At 48.9% G+C, this 24,514-nt stretch overlaps 2 protein-coding genes across 6 annotated transcripts in view; one reads left to right on the top strand and one right to left on the bottom strand.

Annotated features, from left to right (window-relative positions):
• Positions 1 to 488: 488 nt before the first annotated feature.
• Positions 489 to 24,260, bottom strand: LOC115847820 (DNA-directed RNA polymerase II subunit RPB3). Of its 4 annotated transcripts, XM_060289731.1 has the most exons (17): positions 24,121 to 24,260; positions 21,686 to 21,854; positions 20,384 to 20,519; positions 14,963 to 15,105; positions 14,618 to 14,702; positions 13,454 to 13,558; positions 12,027 to 12,182; positions 11,673 to 11,726; positions 8,320 to 8,450; positions 8,100 to 8,149; positions 5,888 to 5,956; positions 5,693 to 5,745; positions 3,109 to 3,237; positions 2,614 to 2,665; positions 2,318 to 2,486; positions 2,098 to 2,172; positions 489 to 1,503 (listed from the first exon to the last, which is right to left on the bottom strand). In XM_060289731.1, exons 1-17 carry the CDS (start codon positions 24,188 to 24,190, stop codon positions 1,359 to 1,361), a joined length of 1,791 nt encoding a protein of 596 aa, XP_060145714.1. In that variant the 5' UTR covers positions 24,191 to 24,260; the 3' UTR covers positions 489 to 1,358. The 4 variants fall into 4 exon arrangements, with proteins under 4 accessions (XP_060145714.1, XP_060145715.1, XP_030703852.2 ...); XM_060289732.1 differs by lacking the exon at positions 13,454 to 13,558; XM_030847992.3 differs by lacking the exons at positions 13,454 to 13,558; positions 14,618 to 14,702; positions 14,963 to 15,105; ... (1 more) ...; positions 21,686 to 21,854; positions 24,121 to 24,260 and adding an exon at positions 13,315 to 13,426.
• Positions 24,139 to 24,514, top strand: part of CIAPIN1 (cytokine induced apoptosis inhibitor 1) — a 13,909-nt gene continuing 13,533 nt past the window's right edge. The window contains exon 1 of one of the 2 annotated variants that reach the window (XM_030847991.3): positions 24,139 to 24,355. The gene's annotated coding sequence lies outside the window, so the exon portion shown is untranslated. The remainder of the gene's footprint in view (positions 24,356 to 24,514) is intronic. The other variant, XM_030847989.3, reaches the window with a different exon arrangement.

Raw genomic sequence — 24,514 nt, 5'->3', positions numbered from 1 at the left:
AGCCCCTCTGCCCTGTCTGGCCTCCCTCCGGCAGCCAAAGTACTCAGAAGCTGGTCAGAGACCGCCCCATTTCCTCCTCCACATGGTGCTGAGGCTCCCTGCTGAAATGCAATTAAAGCAACTGATTTTCTAGTGCTGGTATTTACTGACGACCGTGCAGAAGGGCTATCTTTTTACTCACATCAAACCTTTAGTTGCGTATGTGTTGGGTTGTTTTTAATATTTTAGGGTTCTGATTTGAGGGAACAGACCTTCTTGTAAATAACCATTATTCAAGTCGTGGCAGGAGGATGCTAAAGCAAGAGGCCCCCTCCGACAGAGCACTGGAGCCCGGGAGGTGGCCACAGCCCGCTCAGCTCTGACCCTGACCCAGGGAATGACCACCTAGAGGAATAAGCTAGCCTGAAGAAGGGAGCCCAAAGGCCACGGAGGGGAGGCAGAGCTGGCTGGCTTGGTTAGTGGCACGATGACGCATGAAGGCGATTACGTACGTTTTGCTCTTTATTGCCAAAAATAAAAACTTTAAAAGACAACTACTGTTAATAAATAACCCTTCCTTTTTGTACTAGATCTCTCGTTTTCTCCAGGCTTCTCCTGCCTGGCTGCCTAATGAACTGCTTTGGGTATGTTCCTACCTATAGGGCTAAGTGGTCAAGGCCAGACCTCCATGAAGGCCCTTGCCCTCCCCCACAAATTAAATAGCCTGGCCATTGTTGGTGATGTTCAAAACTCATGGGTAGAGAACAAAATACAAGGCTTACTGGCGGGAAGAGGGGGATAGCCTGGGCCTAACACTACTCTCACAGGATTCTCAAATTAGGGACACTTGGGAATTTGAGTGAAGAACCAATAGACTGGCCGGGGCAGGGACTGGAAGGGCTGGCAGGACCCTGAGTAGGGTCCTAGATTCAGCGCTAACACAGAAGCCTAAGGTGCAACAGTGAACATTCCAACTTGTGAACAGAAAGGATTTGAAGTAAAGAACTGAAATACCCAGAAGATGAGAGTTCAGCTCAGTGGTTCTCAACAGGGGAATGCCGTGGCCCCCTGAGGCACACTGAATACAGGGCAGAAGGGATGTTCCGGGCAGCACTACTGCCCATCAGCAGGCAGGGCCGGGGACGCTAAATGTCTGGGAAGGGACCGTCCTGCCTCCAACAGCAGTGCTGGCCCTGGTAATCTGTGACTGCGCAAGGCTGGGATGGACCTACCCTTCCCCGCTGCTACCTTTCTAATTGGTACTGAAGACTTGCCAGGAAGCTTGAGCAACAGCTGTCCACTCCCCAGGAGCCAAGATCTGGAGTCTCAGGAGAGACCTAAAATTCAACTGCTGTTCTGCTGAAACAGGTGAGCTGCAGCTAGTTTATGGTCAGGACGTCACTCTGGATCTCGTGGCTTAACTGGGTCTGTAAATCACTCAGCTTCTTCTTTAATCCAGACAGGGCTGACAGGACAATGGTTTCAGGGCGCAGAGAGCCACAGGACTCCACGTTGTAGTAAAACCTGAGAGGCAAGAGTCTGGTGAGAGCCCTCCATGAGGCTCTCATGAGCTATGGACACAGGCCCGCCTCCCTCCTGGGTCCTGACTCCTTTCTCCCCATGAACTCGACCTTGCCCCAGGGTTGACCTCCATCCAACCTCTTACAAACAGTGGTCCCAGGGCACTTTGCAGGACCTCGAGGAGGCCACGGCTACCTCAGAACAATATCTCAAAACACCTGTGTATGGATGTATTCTACACTGGGGGTAAGAGAACGATAAGTAAGCATGTCACCTGCTCCAGCACTTTCATGTTCGTCACTAGAAGGCTCTGGTCACTTTGGGGCCCTAGGTTTGATCCTAGGTTGATCTTTCTTTGGGAGCTGAAAAATCAGACTAGGAACAGTCTGGATAACTGGAGGGCCCCCCTTCCCCCAGCGACCAAAGGGGGATGATAATCTGCCTGGATGTGCACATACGGTGGGTGCAGCAGTTACCAGCCCCTCCTCAGCTGAGGGGAACTGGGATGGGCGGGAAAGGGCCTCCCTAACTCAGAGGCTGCATCAGAACTGTACGTCCTTACACACGTTACCTTCAAGTGCCAGACCGGGCTCTTACCTCTCCGGCTTGCCGTTGGGGTCGTAGGGCGCCTGCGACTCATCCTCGTCCAGCTCTGAGTACTCACTCTTTGGCCTGAGATCAAACACAGATCAGCACGGGTTGCTACTGCCGCTTTGAGGGCACCTGTGTCTCACAGTGAGGCTGCCCCATCTCAGTCACCAGGAGCCATTTCCACACCCGCCCGCCCTGCCTGCCTTTGCTCCCAGCAGGAACATACCACTCCTCCGGCTTGGGGTACACCGTGTGCCTCAGGGCATTGTCGGGATCGTATTCAAAAGCCACGCCTGCAGTCGGGTTCCACTTGGCGTGTTCCTTGCCAAAGCCCTTTTTGGCGTAGGCTCGAAGCCTCAGCTCCTGGCCCTTTCTCAGCTTGACGATGAGAATGTCTGTGGGGAGATGTGAGTCAGTCGAGGGCCAGCAGAGGCACAGCTCTCCGCAGTCTGACCTGCAGCGCCACTGAAGGGCCGGGCAGCGCGAGAGCCTGGGTCTGGTGTCCGCCCCTCGGGCCCTTACCATCCTGCTCCACGTAGTCGTTGGGGTCATTATCTCGGCTCCGGGATGTCACCTGTAGGGGCCCAGACAGAGGCACTTATTAGCTGCTGCGCATCTCCCCACGCACCCCTTCTGGCACCCACCTTCCGGCACCTCCAGACCGCAACCTGCCGAGCCGAGGAAAGGATACCTGAGGAGGAGGTGGCAGAAGTGTCCACTAGGACCCAGTCTGTGCTGCTTACTGGCCTCTAACCCCTACCTCATGGCTCTGTGACAACCTCCCCAGTCAAAACAGTACCATGGCCTTTAAAAGGGTCCTTAGTGGACAGGGCCCACAGCACCAGTGCTTCTGCCCACACTGGCAAGAGTCCAGAATTATTAGCACTTCTAGGCATCAAGCTTAGGTTAAGGCAGAAGGTAACACAGGGAAAGTCGGTGTCTTATAAGAATCCACCCTGATCTGGCCCACTTGGAGCCAGGAGAGCAAAGGTCCTGGGTAGGGAGGGCGTTCCTGACCGGAATGACCCGGGGGCTGTTGGAGATGAGGTCTCGAGACGTGACGTGACGCGTCTGGTCTTCGTTGCACCGCACGTCGAGGGTGAACTCCACCGAGCACTCGGGGCAGAACTCTTCACACGTACAGTCCTGAGGCAGGAAGAGAGGCAGGAGTGAGTCTGCGGAGAGATGGCGAATCCTGGCTTGGCTCCCCGCTTCTAATACCCTGTTCCTTAAGGTTCTTCATCTGGGAGAGGGTGGATCACAGCCTCCAGGCTCTCGTGGGCTGTGTCCATCTGCCCACCACTCAGGCTGCTCAAGGGCAGGCGCATCCCAGCTCAGAGACCGCCTATACGCTGGCGTCCACGTGTCCTTCCCACCCCTCGCTGCCAGGCCACCACTGGGAGACACACTAACATCTCACCCTGGCTCCGGAGCGCTCTTCCTCAGAGAACCAAGGCGGTAAGAAGGAAGAGGCTTTCACACTGCATAGTTCAGCGTCCCCTGAGCTAAGTGGACTAGCCTGGGAATGCAATTGCCATTTAAAATAAAACAATCCAGGGAACAATAGAAAAAAGTACATTTTAAATTCCAGACTACTGACCTTTTCTTTAAAAATTTCATACGGAAACTTTTTCACAAAAGCAGAGAAGAGTGTGAGAGACTGCCACAATGTAAGCATCACTTGGCTTCAATAATTCTCACATTTGCCATTCTTTAAACTGATTCTTGAAACACTCCCGTATTAGAGATTAGCTGCTACCGTTTAACTTCAGGCAAGACGAGAGTTAACTAGAATGTAATCAAGCAAACTGTTCTCCCCCTCACGCCAGTGAGGAAAATCCAACCTATTTTCGATGTTTTCAAGACAATGAGGAAGATCTAGGGGCCATACCTGGATAGTCTGCAATCATACACAGGTGAGACAGGAAGGCAACCTAGACCCTTGAGACTGAATCACTCACAAATATGAAATTAAAGAAGCAAAATGTAATGGAAGACAAAAATATGAAAAGGTACTTAACCTCAAAAAAAAAAATAATGAAAAGAGAGGAGTCTGTTCAAGAGATCAAGAGACTAAAGAGGTATAACAACTGAATGCAATGCATGAATGACAGACCCATAAACAAAAAACAATTAAGGGGAATTCCCTGGCGGTCCAGTGCTTAAGACTCCTCGCTTTCACTGCCAAGGGCGCGGGTTCAATCCCTGGTTCCCTGGTCAGGGAACTAAGATCCCGCAAGCTGCGTGGTGCAGCCAAACAAAAAAACCGTTAAGGACATTTTGAGGATAACTAGGAAAATCTGAATTTAGACTGTAGATAGATAGTACAAATCATGGCTAATTTTCCTAGGCATGATAAGTGCGGCTATGTAGGAAAATATCCTTATTTTTAGGACATGCATGCTGATGTAGCTCGGGGGAGAAATGTCATGATTTCTGCAACGTTCTTTCAGATCGTTCAGCAAAAATCACATCTATATGAAACACAAAGCAAATATAGCAAAATATCAACAACTGGAAATTACAGGTGAAAAGACAATGAGTATTTATTCTACTTTTCACTTTTCTGAAGATTTTCAGAAAAAAAACCCCAAAAAATCCATACCATCTTTGCTCAGTAAATGCAATACTAGAAACAAATTTAACGGAAGGAACTGTTAGGTCATGGGGGATGCATATCTTTATATAAGATACTGACTAACTGGTCTTCAACTGGTTGTACAACTGTCTTCACCAATATATGTGATGTTTTATTTCTTAAAAACAGACTCTGGAGACATGGAGCAAAATGGTGAAATGTTAGAATGTGACAACCGGTTTGGTGGGAGCATGCCTATTTGTTATATTAGCTCCACACTTTGCTGTGTGCTTGAACAGTTCTTTTAAAAAACACATATAAATTTACAAAATATATCAAATTAGCCACCATAAAAATGACATGCCCTCGGGAATATTAGAAAATGGGCTGATTCAGGATCACCTACAGCCATCAAGAAGGAATAGTCTCAAGCTGTTACCTAATGCAGCTCTGCTGAAAGGATGCAGGTAACCTAATCCTGTCCTACACTCTCCCTAGTTCTAAGTCTGTTAACGTGTCATGGAAGTGCAAACCTGGCCCTAGAGGCAGGGAGCCGTGTTGAACTAGCAGAACTTACGGGGTGAGGCACAGACCTGCAGACACCAGTACCCCAGTCACTCAGGTGCTGCTCGGTGGGACAGCTCTCACTCCCTCTGCTCCTTCTCCTCACCCTCTAACCTCTGTCGACTTCCTTTAGCCTCCTAGGCCCCTGTCCCTAGGAAGAGATGCTCTGGAAAGCAGAGTCTGAAGAGGAACAGCCCCACCCGTTCCGAATAATTGGGCATCCAGGAGTATGCCCCCTCTTATGTGGCTGGTTAATGAGACTCCCCAATGCCCCTTGAGACTAATCAATCTGAGGTCCATCAGAACCAAAGACCAATCAATGCCTGCTTTGGGCTCTAGACAACATCTCCACATTGTCCTTCTAAAAGCTGAAAGCAAGATGTCGGGAAAAATCCCTGTAAGAACTAAAGTTCCCTGCCTCCCCCCACTCCCGACCTTCCATCCAAGCACACAGCATACCCGGGAGTACTGCAGCTTGTCCACAATGTCGTCACTCGTGAGGGGAATTAATCCTGGAAGACAGAAAAGCACATTAAAGAAGGCCAAGGGGCCAAGCCAAAAGGAGAACCCAGAAGTCACCCTGGGAGTGAGGAGGCTTTCTCCTCTGACACCGGCACAGCCCCCTCCCTTTAACTCTCCAAACTCAGCACTCACCAAGCCTGTGAGCAATGAACTCATCGTGAAGGACTGAGGAATTGGCATCAATCTGAACCCAGTCAATTGCTAAAGAATGAAGGAAGCAGAAAAGGAGACATGCAGTTTAGCCACCACATTTATCTAAAGACTTAAGAGCAATGGTTCTCCAGATTTAAAAATCATCTAATGCTTATGAAATTGCAGAGGCCTGGCCAGGCTGCCAGAGACTCTGATTTCACAGCTCTGGAGTGGGGACCAGGAAGCTGCATTTTAACAAGAACCACACACACCACACCCTGCTTCCCTGCTCAGGTGGATCTGATGCAGAGAGTTCCCTGTACCACCGAAAAAACACTGACTTATTAGAGAATACCACGGAAGTGGGAACGTGTTTCTTTGAGCTGATTATTTCTGTGGGAAGCACTTAAATCTGCTATTCATGCCAACACCAAATCCAAGAGCACTTGAAAGTCAGACAAACCTCACAGAAGTAACACAGACTTATGGTCCACATCTCATTTTATGATATAGTGACCAGATTACTCAGATTACTCAAGTTAATACTTTATTATCACTCAACCAACTAATGCTTACAGAATCCTTTAATGAGCGAGGCATACTAAGTATACAACCCAATCCCTACCAGCAATGAGCTAGTAGGATGGTAAGAACTGTACCTGTCACACACGCCTGACTTAAACACACATTCACTCATTCATTCACAAATAAACATCTGCACATAAACAATTAAATTCATTAATCAAATGGCACTGCAGCCCAACTGCCCAATGAGGGGCATGGACACTAGGTACGGAGGTCAGAAGAGGACCAGACATGACCTAGCCCCAACCTGCTTTGTCCTATGCTTCCTATTGCTTCCTCAACCCAAGCCAAATAAGGACCATGAGCCATGCTTCTCTGCCTCTGCGTCTTTCCTCCCACCGGCATGCCCTTAACCTCTCCTGTGCAGCTGAAAATCCTGAGCCTCCTATAAACCAAGCCTTGCCTGCCCTCCATGATACAGAGACGAACACTGTCCCTGTAAGCTCCTCCCTCCCAGAACTCTGTCCAGACTTCTCTTAAGATACCTGTCATATTTTGCCTTGTGTTATATTTGTGTGTCTTGTCTCTACCTCATGCTTCAAAAATCCCTTGGGGCAGGGTCTTCAGATGTCTTAACTTCTGTATTCCTAGCTGGGGCCTGGAATGCAGCAGGTGCTCAATATTATTTGTGGGAAAAGTGGCACTTAGAATGTCAGGGCTGCATCCTAAAGCACAAGTCCCTCATTTTACTCGTGATGGAACTAAGGCCCCAGGACATGGAGTGATCAGGCAGAGGAGGAGGACCAGCCCTCCAAGCTCTGAGTTGAAAAAGTCTCTGGGGGTGGTAATGGTGGAAAAACTATAACGTTCTCTTCTTTACCAAGCATTTGGCCTGCTTATTTCCTTAGGCGTCTGCACGCTTGATGCAGCAACTATAACCCAAACTCTCTGGGCTGACACTCAGAAGATATTTGTAGTGTATCTGTAAACGTGTAGAACGCCTAGTGCAGAATGGCTGGAACCAAAGCAGAAACAGATTCTCCCTCTTCTAGGCACCAAGGGCCCTGTAGCTATGCTTCTCCTTAATTGATCCAAAAGTCTGTCTTGCATTTGGGTTGTCTGTGAATTCATCTTTCTCCTGCAACTTCACTGTGAGCCTTTGGAGGGCAGGAACCCTGTACTTTACAGCTCTGCGTTCCCAGTGCCTAGCACCACTGCCTGGTGCTTATATGCTCCCAAAATACAGTTGACGGAACAGATTCACATCCACCGGTAGTAGACACTCACTGAACACAATGCACAGAGATTACCTCCTTAATACCTGACATCATCCTGATAACTACCATTAGTGTCCGAACGTTAGAGAGGAAACTGCAGCACACAGTTTAATAACTTGCCCAAATTTCACAGAGACAGTAAGTGAAAACAGTATTCAAACCCAAGTCCACAGACTCCTGAACCCGTGCTCTCCACCAACGCACGTGGAAGAGTGGAACTAAATAGCCCAGGGAGGTGACCAGAGTGGCCCAGGGCCAAGGGCACAGAGACCAGTCAAGTCTGCAGCATTACTGTTCTCTCAGCGCCCCCATCCCCGGCCCAAACCAAGGCTGGAGGCAGGAGCGCCAAGGTATGGGGAGGGTTGGGGGGGAGACCTGGTGGCCCTGGCAACAAGGCGGGGGTCGCTTACCTATTATGGGCACCTCAGCGATGAAGACCCTCCGGATAGAATTTGCCACCCTGAGGAATGAAAACCAAGCGGCGTGTGGGCACCGCAGCCTCGACAGGCCTTCCCCGCGACCCACGGTTCCCAAAGCGAAAGCCCTGGTCTGGAAAGATGACCCCCGCCCCACCTAGGCTGGGGCCCGCGGCTCTCCAGAGCCGCCAGCCTCTTCCCTCAGAAGCCTTACGCCAGGTCCGTATTCTCGATGATGAACTTGACATTCTCGTCGGTGAGCTCCGTGATCCGCACGGTAGGCTGGTTGGCATACGGCATCGCGCCCCACCACTCTCTCGGCCTCCCGCGTCGGCTGTACTGCGCCTGCGCCAACGCCACCACCGGAAGTCGGTCGGCGCGGCCTTGCCACTTCGGCGGAGAGGCGCTCAGAGCGCCACCTGCTGCTCGGAGGCCCAAAGTTTTTTCCACCCCCGCCCCCTTCTCTAAAGGGCACCAGGTTCAACCATTTGGAGGGAGATTTGGCAAAACATGCACACGCGCTTGACTCAACCATAACACTTCTAGGAATTCATACTGCAGAAGTACTTGCAGTAGTAAGCAAAGATACATCTACAAGGACGTTCACTGCAGCAGTCTGTAGCAGAAGATAAAACTACTTGCCCATTGACAGAGACCTGATTAAATATACAAACATAGGAATACAGTAACGTTTTTTAAAAGAATGAAGTCTGTACATTTATGGAAGAATAAAAGTACAGTCGGTCCTCCGTATCCAAGGGTTTTGAATCCGTGTATTCAACCAACTGAAGATCAAAAAAAAAAAAAAAATTCCATAAAGTTCCAAAAAAGCAAATTTGCTGTAGGCCCAGCAACTATTTATATAGCATTTACATTGTATTTACAACTATTTACATAGCATTAAACATTGTATTAGGTATTATAAGTAATCTAGAAATAATTTAAATTATATGGGAGGACATGTGTAGGTCATATGCAAATACTACACCATTTCACATAAGGGACTTGGGCATTCACAGGTTTTGGTGGGGAGCAGGTATCCCACGGATACCGAGGGATGAACGCACACTTTAGCAAAGTATACTTGAACAATAGGTTTATACCCTTTCCCTTCCACACCCCAAGTCTGGATCATGCACTTCTGAAACTGCAAGAAGATACAATGCTCTTTAATGTATTGATATCATCTACAGTTCTGTGTAGCTGCAGTGAGTAGGTATGAGTTCTTCATCTCTGCATCTCCAGTGCCTGGCAGTGTGCATCTCATAGGTTGAACATTCAATAAAGAATTACCAAAGTCCCCTAAACAGCCTAGAGAGAGGTTAGAGTGGGCTTCAAAAAGGTGGCAGTAGCTTTTTTTTTTTTTTTTTGGCCGAGCCGTGTGGCTTGTGGGATCTTAGTTCCCCAACCAGGGATCCAACCCATGCCCCCTGCAGTGGAAGCACAGAGTCCTAACCACTGGACCGCCAGGGAATTCCCAGGTGGCAGCAGCTTATACAGAGAAGCCCTAAAATAGAACTTGGCAGGGGACAACATTTAGGGGGCAGAAGAAGAGTAATCAGAGGAGATGAGGAGGAGTTTGTCTTAGCAAGGAGTAACACCTCCTCCTGAGACAGAGGGGAAGAGCATTGAGGGGGCCCTTGCTACACAGCCTGTGTCATCTCAGTAAATTAAGAATTAAAGTAGTCTTCTGAGTATAAGACAGATCCTATAAAGGAGAGAATGGAATGAAATTTGGAACAGCTACTGCAGGGAATTTGACAGGATGTCGAGGTAAAAGAATTAGAGAGGTGCAGAAAGGGCCCAGAGGAAGGAACACAAGAAGAGACTGGAAATTCCTACTAGCTTGTTACTCCCCCCATCATTCAGTCTACTTGGGTAGGAGACAGCAAAGCAGAAGACAGATGCTGTGCGATGCTGTATGTACCAAAATGTTGAAGCTCTAACCCCTAATGTGAGGATGTTTGGAAATGGGGCTCTTTGTGAGGTCATGAGGGTAGGACTCTCATGATGAGATTAGTGCCCTTATAAGAACAGGGAGAGACATCAGAGCTTGTTCTCTCTCTGTCATGTGAGAATACAGGGAGAAGGCGGTCATCTGCAAGTCAGGAAGAAAGTTCTAAGAACCAAGTTGGCTGGCACCTTGATCTTGGGCTTCCAGCTTCTAGAACTGTGCCATATTTCATCACAGCAGCCTGGGAAGACTAATGAAGCAGAGTTAACCGGACTGAAAAAGGAAGCCCAGACAGTGTAGAGGCTGAGAGAACTAGTAAAGCTAAAGACTGTGCCACTGAAATAGTTAGTGACAGACAGGAGTCAAAGGAGCTAATGGTGAGGGGGAAAAGGCCGCTGCCATCCACATTTTACTGATGGGAAGCCTGGGCCCACAGATGCAGAGCTGTCCTAACTGCTCAGTAGTATTAGGCAGCACCAGGACCAGAACTCAGGTCTCCTGGCTGCTAGTTTCAAGCCTTTTCCACAACACTGTTGTCTCACTCTGGCGTCTTGGATACCTGCCATGGTCTATATGGAAACTACCTACACAACAGGAAATTGCTTCAAACATATTTATTATAATTTTTACAGACTCTAAGTTCATGAATAGTCCTGCAACACATGCTGGTGTAACTCGACACAGGGCCTGGAATCACACCTCTGGCCAGGCTGGGCAGTACCATCCAGCACGCACCTGTCTCAGGTGAGGCAGCTTGCGAGGGGGTTTCCAGTGCAGCATCTCAGGACACCAGAGAAGGAAAGGGCAGCATGGTTCCCTCTGGGTGCACAGGCCTGTGCTGTGCTGTGGATGAGCTGCCACCTGGGGTGGCTTCAGACCCTGACTCTGACCTGGGAGCCCGAGAGAGCATTTCTAAGCAGGTTAAGACGTGATCAAGGTGCCTGAGAGACCAGGACAGGGGCGTGCTGGGTTTCTGTGGCTTGAATGCTTGATTGAGTGCTGCAGTTTTTAATCACACAGCTGCAATGCAGAAAGGCATCAGGAGGCCGGGCCCACTGTTAGGAACTGAAAAAGTGGCCCAACCCTGGGCTACAACTGTATCTATCCTCCAGTGCCCTGTGGTTTCCAGGTGGCTGTGGTAGTGTGTAGAGGCCTTCGGTGTTCTCTCGTTAACACCCTGTTTCATGGACGGCACCTCATACGTTTCAAAGCCCTTTAAATATATCCTCGGGTTTTCTTCTGGGCACTCTAGCTTACACCCTTTCTTGCTCACCGGCGCTGGTTTAGACCTGTCAAATTCTTGAGCTGACAAAGGGATGGAAACAGAGAGTGATGAGACCTTGCCCTGACCCTAGGACTCCAATGGGAAAGATTGACATTTCCAAGGCAGCGTGCGTGGCTATGATGCAGAGATCTGATATACCAGGGTCCCGGGAGTGAGCACTGTTTCCTGATGCCAGTAAAAAATAGAAGTGGGGTACTGGGGATCTAGAGATTGGGACTGAACCACTGTCAGTCTTATTATTAGCTTTCCAGTTTAAGGCTACAAAACTACTTGGGGTCAGTGACACACGTGAGAATGGATGGGCAGGGATGAGCTGGGCAGTACTCACTGTCACCGCTGCGCCCATGAGTCCTTGCACCAGTGCCTCTCCAGTGGACTTCACCTAGAAGGAGTCAGAGTCAGGTTCTCTCAGGCCCCCACCACTAGCTCAAAGGTGAGACAGGTAGGACAAATCAGTAGGCCTATTAGCCCCAACAGGTAGAGTCAAGAGGGCTCTGTGTACTGGAGGAAGAGCCCACGGACAACACAATCACAAATGGGCCAGGTGTGGCTTTCAGGGTAGGCCCTGGGGACTGTCAGCTGAAGTCAAAGGGGAGCAAGAGAACAGACAAGTGACCAGTGTGGCCCAAGGAAGACAGTGTGCCTAGTGAGGAGGCTTCCCAAATGCCTAGCCCCCAGCTACCTGCTTGGCAGTGTGGCCCACGTTCATTGCGTCGTTAATTCGGTTTTCCAGGAAGTGCCAAGTGTCCTCAAAGTCTGGGGAGGAGTCCTGCATCATCACCAGCTCTGTCGTGTTGTAGATGCCAGCCAACACTGCTCGGCGGGTGTACCAGTTAAACTGCAAAGAAACCCATCAGAGAGGTGGGTCACCACTATTGCTGCAGGTTGGGGGAAGTCTGGGTAGTTCCTACCCAAAGCCACTGGCACTCCTGGGCTTCCTCCTGATTTCTTCTTTTCCTCACAGATACACATGGCCCTCTAGACAAGACTGCTGTTCCCAAACTAGGCTGGGTGTCAGAATCACCTAGGAGATTAAACATGCAAGCTACTGGGCCCAACCTCTTGGAGTCCAGAGGTCTGAAATAAGTGCCGGGGTCTGGATGTTTCACAAGCGCCCCACGTGGTTTTGCTACATCCACTTGGCTTTGGAAACGCCAGTGAAAAGCCTAAGTCTCAGGACATCGAAGTTCCAGGGAGGCCCTGTGGTCAGGCAGTAATGACCAAACCTTCGCGTGTTCATCAGTGAAGTGAGGGCTGAGACAGCATCACGGACAGACTGGAATACCTAGGAAGAGCTGAGAGTTCAAGTCCTTCAGCAACTTCTGACTGTCCTGGCGAACCACTCTTTAGAGCCCTAGCTCGGCTGCTTTGTGTTTTATCCCTCTGATTTCTTAGCTTTCTAATTTCATTTTCCTACCATCTCTGTTGGTGGTATATTCCCACACGATGGAAGTTTATTAAAGCACTTTGTTATAACTGTGGTGGGAGCATCGTTTTCGCCTCCCATCCTGGATTCCACAAAGTACCATCACACATTAATTTCCTTTATGAAGGTATATATATATATATATATATATATTTAATTTCCTACCAGAAATATGGTAGCACTAACAAATCAGATTCTTTCCTGGTGCCTGTTTAAAGGCTTATTGATCTCTTAGCGAAGCAAGCCAACATGGACTACAGGGAGAGAGTTTCTTTTTAAAGCAACGAGTGTCTCCATGGCATTTTTTTTTTTTTTTAATCAGTCTCATAAAAGACACACACTGAGAAAGTCTGCTACGGAATCTAAATCATAGAAGACTGAGGGGGAAATGATTATAAAATGGCAATCCAATCACAAGGCCCTCTGATGCCTTGTCACCAGTCTAGTGGGGGAAGGAATACCAATGGCTCATGGCTACGGCACTGGTCCCTGAATGAAGATGACCTAGATCCCACCGTGGCTTGTGGAGGGACCCTCCTCATACCTTAGCCTCCCCTTTCCAAGATGGGAATGACACTGTAGTCCCGTGAAGGATTTGTTATCAAAGAAGTTTCACAAACTTCCTGAGGAAATGCTTAATCCAAGCGTTGCCAGTAGCCTGCGGGCCTGCAGAGAGCACTCACGTCAGTGGACTGGTCCCCAGCGTAATGCCACATGTCATCCACCATGCTGGTGAGCAGGCCCAGGCTGGCCGGGATGTTGTGAGGGAGCAGAAGGATGCTGAGCGCCTGAGGAGAGACGGCAGAGGAGTGGGACTGCACACCGGCAGTGGCGGGCTCAGGTGGCTAGTGCCTCACCTCCCCCTGGAGGTACGGAAGGGGGCCTGCCCGGCCCTCCTTCTGAGACTCACCATCTCCACCCACTCGTGTGAGCTCCTGGCGTCTAATGCTCCCGACTACAGCTAATGGGAGCCGGGGCAGATCCGACCCTCAGCTGACCCAGTCAGATTCTCAATCCCTAGCATGTGGACTTGGGAATGCAGACAGCCAGCTCTAGACTGGTGGCTTTGAGTACTGAGAGCACCCCATTCTGTAACATGGAGGAAGAAGCAGGGATAGCTGGGGAGTCTGGGGGTGGAATTTGAGGTGGAAAGGGTCAAGCTGGAGATCTGAAACCAAGCGTGGTGAGCATGGGCAGGGGATGGGACTTGACTCTGGACTGTACTCCCTCACTCCCGCCCACAACTGAAATTACATGCTCAGCCGTCTCCCAGCTGGGCAGAGGACACTAGATGATCCGTGGGCCCTCTCAGTGCTGATGTGCTTTGAGTTCTTAACTGAGAGAATGGCCTGCACTGTGACACACTTTGAAACAGGAAAAAAGGACCTTTAGAAAAGGGGAGTGGGAAGCCCTTGGAATGAATACTCAATTCTCTAAGCATCACACTGACATACTGAAAAGAAGTCCCAGTTCCCTGAGATCTAGAACGCGACAGGCCTGTTAATGATGATGGCCAGTAAAATCTTCTGACTTTTCTAATCCCCTTCATGGATTCCTCCTCATTGAAGACCTGGTGGCACACTCGGGCCACTAAGACCCCACCCAGGACGTGATCTAGGACCCACGCCACCCACGTTTCCAGGAACTGAGACACAGATGGCTCAGAGGTCCTCTCTTCGGCTCTCGCAAATCTGAAACCTAGCTCCACCAATTGCACTGCGAATCCCTAGTTTTGTGGAGATTAATGAGCTGACTTCTGAACCGTGTGCCAGACCCTCCAAGTGAAGGTGCCGAGGATCATAAACACGAATACTTTCTGCCCTGGGGCCTGGATGTGGACTCTGTACCCGAGGCCAGTGCTCAATGTACGGGATCAGCATTCTCAGTCTGGTTTCCACAGCATCCCTCAGGAACTCGTCTGTTTTCCTCTTCCTGGAAGAGGGAAAAGAAAACACTGTGTTTCTGGATCAAAGGCATGGGCTCGGTGCTACACCGTTTACTCAGCCCTAGTGGGGAGGGCCCCACCAGCTCCTGATGAGACAGGCAGCTGCGTTTCAGTCCCAGCAGAGCAGCAGGGCTGCTCAGTGCTGCCCTCTTGGCTCTGCTTGGATTGGCCTCCTGGGGACAGCTAGTGGCGCCTAAGCTCCTTGAACCTTAGCTGCCACCCCGAGCAATGACGCCATGGGACTTACTCTGCCTGGCCCAGCTGTACCAGCTTCTGCTCCTCTTCCAGCACACGGGTGAGCCGAGAGTTGCACTGGGCCACAAAATGCAGTATCAGTTCACTGCCATCATTCCCAAACATGTTGGCAGCCGCACTGGAGAGACCCAGAGACTACAAAGGGGGAGAGGGAAAACGGGAAAGTGGCGGGTAGGTGGAGTGGACATTTGCCGCCTGTTCATCACTAGGGCCTCCTCTTCTAGTAACAGCAGCTTGGTTCTCAGTGGGACACCCCACTCTTCATTCTTGTCCGTGTGATCTGGGAGAAGCTGACCACCGGTCCCTCCACACTCCATCAAGCCCCTGGGTGTGATGCAAAGCAGGGGATCCAGACCTAAATAAGTGGAGTTCACAGCAACTAGTTCAGGAATGTGCACGTGAACAAATCCAGCCCTACGAGGCCGCCTCCACACTTTTGCTAGGACCGATGGGAAAGAAGTACCCTCTTTCCTCTGGGGCTGCTGAGCCATTTTTAGTCCTGCATGGGAAGCCCCTGCTGAGAATGAAGCTCACAGAGAAGAAAGCAAAGCAGATATGCTGTAGAGACAGTTCCCAGCAGCAACAATCTAAGAACACCAAGCCAGAGCTACTTCCAGACCTTTCTGTTATTAAATGAGCCAAACACTCCCTTTCTTGCTTGAGCCAGTTGAGTTTGAGTTCTGACACTTGTAACCTAGAGTTGTAACTATTATAAAAAGGGGCTTGGGAAGAGCGCTCATAACTCTCTTCCTCAACAACTCACTTAACCTAAGCCTCTTGGAAAGTAGGTCTCTCAGTTGTTTAAAAAAAAAAGTCTCACAAACTTTTTTTTTTTTTTTTTTGCGCCACACCGCAGCATGTGGGATTTTAGTTCCCCGACCAGGGATCCAACCCGCGTCCCCTGCATTGGAGACACAGTCTTAACCACTGGACTGCCAGGAAAGTCCCTCACAAACTTTTCCTGATGAGTTGTCAAAGAGTTAACAAAGCCACAGAGATCCTTTACTATTCCTCACACACAGGACTCATTGAGCAGCTACTGGAGGGAGAACCCTGACAGCAGCAGGGACAGAGGGCAGAAAAGGAACCCAAAAAACCATTAACTCTAAATTCCCACCATTGGGAAAGTGCCTCTCTTTTGGTGGGAGTACACGGCCGTTTTGGAGGGCAGCTTGGCAATACTCACCTCAACACCAGAGCCGCAGGAGCATCAGTACTAAGGGTGACCGTGCTCCCTGTGTGCCTGGTGCCTGGCTGAGCGCATTAAATACACGACCTTGTTGCAGCCCCACAGCAACGCCAGCAGGTGGGTATTACCATCATCCACATTTTACAGAAACCAGGGCTTAAAGCTCTTAACCACCAGGCTATGCTGCCTCTAACATGTATGTAACAGGAACCTCGAAAACATACACACTCCCTGGGCCAGTTGTTGAGCTACTGTCTCTCAGCTCCAAACCTGCCCTTCCTCTGCAAGCCACACTTCTGGCTCCATGTTAGGTCCGCTGATAGGGTCTCTAGAGGGAGACTGCAAGGCTGGAGGAGGAGGAAGGGCCTGGCTCCTCGCGGTTTACTTCCCGTCTGCTAGCGGTCTGTGTGAGCAGCGCCCTCCTTCACCACCGCAGCAGTTCTGTCCAGTGGCAGCAGCTGAACCCAGTCTGCAGTATTCTCGACAGGTGCAGACCCAGTTTCATCGAGCCACCATCCTCTCCCAGCCCTCCCAGCCGCTCTGCCATTTCCCCAACCCCAGAGGCCAAGTGCCAGCCCCAAAGGACCCTTCCTCCAAGGTCAGCGACACCAGCACCCGCTGAGGAGCGTGTCCTCCGGAGACGTGGGGGTTTCACCGCCACAGGGACTCTCCTTCAAGCTCCTAGCTGTAATCATTCCAGCTCTTCCCTTTGTTTCCTTAGCCCCTGGGATGACAGCTCCTCCCTGCAGGTGCTACCTCTACCATACCTTAGTGTTCTTTTATCCTTTCAGTTACCTGGTTACCAATTTCACATCTAGTTAACAATTCTTTGTGTTAAATTCTCTCTATTTGAGTAACCGGTGTGATTTCTTCTGATTGATGCACTCCCTGAAAGACCAACTCCACTTCTCAGAATTTGTCCTAAAGAAACCAACCAGAAATGTACTTAAATCTGTCGTACAAATAGGCTTATAATATTAAAAAAATTGGAAACAACCCAAATGTTTATCAGTTGAGTTCAAGTAAATGCAATAGGTATTATGCAGCCGTATGAATGGAGATATGCAGAGTGAAAAAAGCATATGAAAAAGAGTGAAAAATTTAACCATAGAATATTCAATAGAATCAGATTTTTCCAAACAATCCTGTTACATTTCTGTCCTCCCCTGGTTCCACACCTTTCTGTAATGATTCTCTCAAACCTTCTCTGCTACCTCCGAACCTCTGTCTCCTCCCACTGTTTCCTAACTTCACGATCAGGAGACAACCACACCTACGTTACAGAGAAAACAGAAGCCATTCCCTGGGAACTCCTTAAAGGTTCTTCTAGAAACTAAGCCTGCAGCTGTCTTCTCCAACTTTGCCCCTAATACATCGAAGGCTAGTCTTTCCACCTGTCTTCCGGATTTCATAATCCTTGCCTTCAAAGAACCTCACGTTTTTTATTTTGCCACTTTCTCTTGTATCTTCACCGTCACCGGTGTTTCTGTGCCCTCCTGCCAGTATTCAAACATGCTCATCAAACTTCCATCCCACTTCCCCTGCTTAGTATACTAGCTCTCTTCTCCCCCTCGCAGCCAAACACCTCTGCACTTCCTGACCTCTACTCACTCCTCAACCCACCAGTTATTTTGGACCTGTACTCCCTTCAAACGGCTGCCGCTGCAGTCACCAATGTCTAGTTGCCTCATCCACATTCTCCCGCTTTGCCTCCAGCGCAGGCTCCTCTACCTCAGTCTTCTTTGCCACCCCACCCTGTTCCACCCCACCCTTAAATGTCAGTGGTCCCTGAGGACCTAGACTCCTCCCTCTTTTCACATGACACTCTAGGCACATTCATGCCACCCTAGGCAATCTCACTCACTTCCATGGTTTAATGACCACATACATATGTGGATTATGCCCCAACATATACTCTAGTGCAGGCAGCTCCTCCAGTTTCAGGCCTGTATGCTTGAGGTCCCACGTTGGCCGACCCAAAGACCCCTCAAATTCAACAAAGCTCAAGACTGTACCCATGGGGCTTCCCTGGTGGCGCAGTAGTTGAGAGTCCGCCTGCCGATGCAGGGGACACGGGTTCGTGCCCCGGTCCGGGAAGATCCCACATGCCGCGGAGCGGCTGGGCCTGTGAGCCATGGCCGCTGAGTCTGCGTGTCTGGAGCCTGTGCTCCACAACGGGCGGGGCCGCAGCGGTGAGAGGCCCACGTACAGCAAAAAAAAAAAAAAGAAAGAAAGAAAAAAAGGCTGTACCCATGGGCCTTCCTCAAACCTGGCTCTTCAGTGGCCTTAATCTAAGAAAACGGCGCCACCATGTACCCACGCATGCAAACCGGCAGGCAGCTCTGGTGGCATTTTGTCACTCCCTCCTATGTCATTCTCTCACCAAATCTACCCACTTGTCTCCACGTTCACTGCCCCTGCTCTAGGTCAGAAAGCCCTCATCTCTCCTGGATGACGAGCAGCCGCTCCCAGTGACTCTCTGACTCCAATACTTTTTCATCCAGCAGCCAAAGTGATGGTTTTGAAATGTCACATTGAATTCTATACCTCCAATTATTCTTAGAATAAAAGAAGGCCTAACTCTTCAACATGACCTTTGGACCTTGCCTGATGTGGCCTCAACCGACCCTTCCCCAGCCTCACTCAGCTCAGACCTCTTCCTGATTCGCGGCATGATGGTTTTCTTCGGTTCCTCTAATGTGCAGGCTTCTTTCCACTCTGCACATGCTGTGTCTCTGTCTGGACTTGTCCATCCCCCACGCCACCAAATCAGGTAAAGCCTTCTCATTCCTCAGCTCTCAGTTCCAAAGCCTTTCCTCACCACATTCTCACCCCACCCCGAGTTAGATTCAGTCCCTCCACTGCATGTCACAATAGCACATTTTCCTGATAGCCCTTACCACGTTTTATAAATATGTATTTGTATATATGTGATTAACGTCACTAGACTGGAAGCTCAACAAGGGCAGAACTTTGCCCACCCTGACTACTATGATGTCCCTAGGACCTAGCACACTCCCTGTTCAATAAATATTTAAAGAGTGAATGATTAATAAATGAAAGGGGTTTTTTTCTAATTTGAAAGATCAAAATGTTGATCTTTGTTATCTTTTTTATATTTGTCTGTACTGTTCAAAGCTTTCACAGTGAGCACACAGTGGAATCATATAGTATACGCATTCCACTTATGTGACTTCTGTTACCATACGTGCTCTCGGGAGAGTGAGAGAAGACAAGAGAAATAACAGTTAAATTTTAAAAAAGCAGCAAAGTTGCCCACTGTCCCATTTCAGGAGCAGATATCTCACGTGCTTGGGGTGGGAGATGTGAATCTGCAATTCCATCAGTCTCCATCCTCACAGACCTTTCATAGGATGGTATGTGGCTATGCTTGATGATTCTGCACAATGAGGCCTAAACATGAGCCTATGGCTTAATCTAAAGGAGCAGGCTGCTCCACTGCAGGAGGAAACACCGATTATTAGACTTACATAGAAAAATGAGGTGTGCTGGTCTCCAAGGTGGTGCCTTCTTGGGAGTTTTCAAACACCACATTTTGTCAATTCTAGGATCTCCATTTTTTTTTCATTTTAAACAATCAGTGTGAATCATAAATTGATGATGCGTCACAGTTTAACAGACAGCATTTTTCTTTTTTAGTGATGCATAAAATAATGGCGCTTCTTACAACCAATGGCATCTTAGAGTCAATGAAATACGGCAGGTTTTTTTTTTTTTGTGGTACACGGGCCTCTCACTGTTGTGGCCTCTCACGCTGCGGAGCACAGGCTCCGGACGTGCAGGCTCAGAGGCCATGGCTTACGGGCCCAGCCGCTCCGCGGCATGTGGGATCCTCCCGGACCAGGGCACGAACCCGTGTCCCCTGCATCGGCAGGCGGACTCTCAACCACTGCGCCACCAGGGAAGCCCGGGAAGCCCCTGGCAGTTTTGATCATAGGCTATTCTTGTCTAATGAGCTGCCTTTAGAACCTAACTGCCAAGAACCAACTCCACGGTATATTCTTTTTATATTAAAAAATAATTAAAAAACAAAGCCATTTCTACCCTATTGGGGAAAAACAAACAACACAGAACCAGAAAATCATATAGCAGTGAGGAGCTCTGGGGCTCTGAGCTGGGCTGGAAGAAAGCCCTCTGCTCTGGCTGCTGTGATTCCCTCCTGGCTGATCTTGGTCAGGCTGCCCCGCCCGCACCCATACACACCTTGGCTCCTTCTGCAATTGCCTCTGTTGTCCACCCGTGGGCGGGCACACACTCCAGGGCCGCCGTCAGGATGCGCTGCTGCAGCTGCTCCTCACTCTCGTAGTCCTCCTCCTCCTCACCACCCTGGTCTGTGTACCTGAGACCCAAATGCAAGAGAGACATGGGGACGGAGCCCGGCACACCTCACCTCACCTCACCGCCTGCTGCCTGGCATGCAACAGGTGCCTGGCCAGAAACCACAGGCTCTGTGCCTCCTCTCAGCACGTGTTGAGAGGACATATACTTATGTGTCGGTATCAGCATTTGAATGCCAACAGAGCAAAAATCATATCATCCTTCGCCTCCCATAGAGTCACTGAGAGAAAGGAACCATGAGCGAGGAGGTCAGGTGATAGGAAGGTGCATGCTGTCACAGCACCCTGGATTTCCCAGTGTATAGCCTTACCACATTGTTTCTTTATCTGGATTTGTACCAAACTGTAACTCCATTGAGGACAGGGACAACGGTTACGTTATTCACAGGGCCTGGCACAAAGTAGATCCTCAAACAATATTTGTTGAATTGAAATGAAAACTATTTTCATTGGGAGACCAGAAAAATGACTGGGAACACTCCAATTTCAGAGCCAGAGGAACTTCTCAGCGGCAGGATTAAGTAAAGACGAAACATCTAACGGAGATGTAAATTATTATTTCCTTTCTGGAGGGCAATTTGGCCTCACATGTGTAACGAAATGTAAACTGTGCATATCCTTTGACTCAGCGCTCCCACTGCTGAGAGAATCATCTACTTTATCACATTATTTTTCATACCAGTGAAGGAAATCTAAATATCCATCAATAAAAGACAGGTCAAATAAATTTTGGTACTGCCGTTTGCTGGAATACTATCAACCATTAAAATAATATAGATTGTGAAATGACATTATAAACGTACTATTGAGTGAACAAACAGGTTCTGGAACAGCATGTATAGTGCACAGTGTAATTCATCATTTATAATATATACAGGGTTATATACGAAATACGTTAGAGAAAAGGATATTCACAAAGAGTTATCTCTGGGTTTGCGATTTCTGATAATCTTTTTACTTTTGTGAACTCCTTTGTATTATTTAGAATGGTTTAGAAGGTACAGGCACCGTTTTCATAAAACAAACAAACAACGGGTTCCTTTCAAAGATAAGGTTGAAAATGATGAAAGCTGTGAAGGGAACAGAGAGGCTAGAGGAAGGAGAAGCACAGATTCACCCAAGCACGCAAAGTGGTCAGAAATGGGTGGACTGGCGTTCTACTGCCTACCTGGGGGGTGAACGAGAAGACTCCTGACTGGGTTCTTCTGTGCCCTGTGTCTCAGAATGTTGCTGAGAAAAAGAGGGGGGAGGTTGCTGCTCCTGCTGATCTGAAGACCTCAGCTGTGTAGCTGAAGCGTGGAAGGCACGTGGCACCAGGGCTGGTCGGCAGCGGGACACTGAAACAAACTGAGCTGGTCAGCCAGGGACACTCACCAGAGAAGACCCTTTGAGACCCAGAGTGGTACGAGGGATGGGGAGGAAGAAAAGCAGAGGAAAACCAGAACCACACAAAATTCTTGGGTAAACTGGGAACCTTTCGACATGATGTGGTGGCAAAAGCAGGAACCAGGAAACGGAAGACCTGTCTTCTAGACATGTTTCCATCATTTGTTAGCTGTGTGTTAATGGGCAAACCATTTCACCCCAATGAGCACGACTTTAAAATATGCAAATTAAGAGAAATAATCTCTACTTACTCAATGGGAGTGTTGCGAGGCCCAAACAAAAAAATGAAAGTGACTTGAAAACATTATATATTTATATATCATGGCAAGAGCACTGGACTATAAATTAGAAGGTCTGAGTACTGACTCCCTAGTGGTTATGTGGCGTCTCTGTTTTCTCATCTGCAATATTGCAACACCCATTTACTTTAGGAAAGGGGTTTTGAAAAGTACAGTACTGTATTTCCTAAGCAAAGGCTCATACTATTTTCTTTCCCAGTATTTTACTATAAAAAAAAATTCAAACATACAAGCAAGTGGAAAGAATTGTGGCATGAACACCTGTGTATCCATCACACTCTGCATACATCAAGCCATCTTATTTATTTATTTTGGCCACGCCACACGGCGTGTGGGATCTTAGTTCCCCAACCATGGATTGAACCTGGGTCTCAGCAGTGAAAGCACCGAGGCCTAACCACTGGACAGCCAGGGAATTCCCCAATCCATCTTATTTTTTGATGCATTTGTTGCAGACTTCAGAATTCTTTATCTTTAAACATTTCAACATGCACATCATTAACTAGAGTTCAATATTTATTGAATATTTACTGTTCTTTTATTGAGGTGATATTTACATTCAATGAAATGCACAAATCTTAAATGGGCCAATTCTGAGTTTTGACAAATGTATACACCTGCCTAACTTGAACCCCTATCTAGAGATTAACATCACCCCAGAAAGTTCCCTCTTATTCCTTCCCAGTTATTCCCCACCCACACTATGCTGAATTTTTCATTCTAGTCTTGCCTGTCCTAGAATTTCATCTAAATAGAATCATACTGTGTATCCTGTGTATGTATAAGACTTCTTTTGCTTAGAATACTTTTTAGATTGATTCATATTTCTGAGAAAATCAGGAGGTTGTTACTTTTTACTGCTGAGTAGCATTCCACTAAGAAACACTATTCTATTGAACACCTGGGCTGTTGGCTATTATAAAGGTGCTATGAATATACTTGTTCAAACCTTTTTGTGGACATTTTGCTTTTCATTTCTGTTGAGTAAATACCTCGAAGTACATTTTCTGGGTCATAGGCATTACTTTTACTGAACATATTTAGTTTGGAGCTTTGTATAGAAACAACAAAACAGCACTCATTTTAAAGAAAATCTGTGGACCAAATCAGGAAAAAATGATTTTTAAAAGAAACAGCACCTATGTGTGAAAATATCAATTATTTTAGCATAGGTACAGAAAAAAACGGACCAAATATTCAGAAAACTTCGAAAAGGACCTGGGAGGTCCCAAAGCAATATTGCAGAACCACTGCAGTCCACGAGAAGATTTTAGGTGAAATACAGGAGAATATTATTTCATTAGTTATATATTTATGTTAATATGTTAATTCATACGTTCTATTTGTGGAAGATGACATTGGTTTTCCATTTATGGTAGTGATATAAAGCTTCCTCTTTTAAGAAAACGTCTATATTTTTACGAAATCAGACGTATAAACAAAAATACTGACTATATGGTGGCAAAAGTGGTACGAGGATACTGAAGAATTACTGAAGAGGTGGGGAAATGACTGACTTGGGAAAAAGCAGACTAGGCGCTCTCTGTGTCTGTTTCCCGGGATCAGGGCCCAGGGACTTGACAATGGAGTTAAGAGACTGGGTACAAGTGTGCCAGTCTGCAACCGACCGAGCTGTGTGACCTTGGGCACCCACAGCCCTCTCTCGGGCTGCGTCAACTCCATGAAATGGGAGTGACAGACCCTTCCCTGATGCTCTCGCTCCTCACAGGTCGAGAATGGGGTCAGAAGCCAGCCAGGCGGCCACTTCAAGCCCGAGGCGCCGGCGCGAGCCGCTATGCCCTTCACCTCACCTTGCTCTCGAGCCGCCACGAGGCTTCTTCCGCCCCTCACCCAGCCCAGATCGGCTTCGCGCCCCCTCCCCTTCCCTCCCCGTTCCCGGGATCGGCCGCCCTCTCACCGGGGAGGCACCGCAGCTGCAGAAGCCTCCACCCCGCCCGGCCGAGCGCGCCAGACACCCTCGCTGCCATCTTGGAAGCGGGCACGCTGCCTACAGCGACGCGCCGTATAGCACCGAGTCAGCTGCATGGCCACTTCCGCCCTCCCCGCGCAGCGGGAGCTTCGTCCTCTCGCGAGAGGCGCGAGGTGCGGAGCCGGCCGATGCTGAGAAGCCGGGAGCGAGACCCGGGCGGCAGGTGAGCGATCACCAGGTGGTCCGAGAGCCCGACCTTCCCCAACGCCCCCGTTCCGGCCCACCCTCTGCCCCATGTCCTCTCATTTCCCATCCCCAGCCTCGTCCTTCGGCGGAAACGTGGCTATGGCCACCTCCCTGAGGACCACAGCGGGCTTTCGCC

Source organism: Globicephala melas, chromosome 19, assembly GCF_963455315.2.
Source record: "Globicephala melas chromosome 19, mGloMel1.2, whole genome shotgun sequence".
In the NCBI taxonomy this organism is placed as follows: domain Eukaryota; kingdom Metazoa; phylum Chordata; class Mammalia; order Artiodactyla; family Delphinidae; genus Globicephala; species Globicephala melas.
This window is presented reverse-complemented; position numbering and strand designations above follow the sequence as displayed.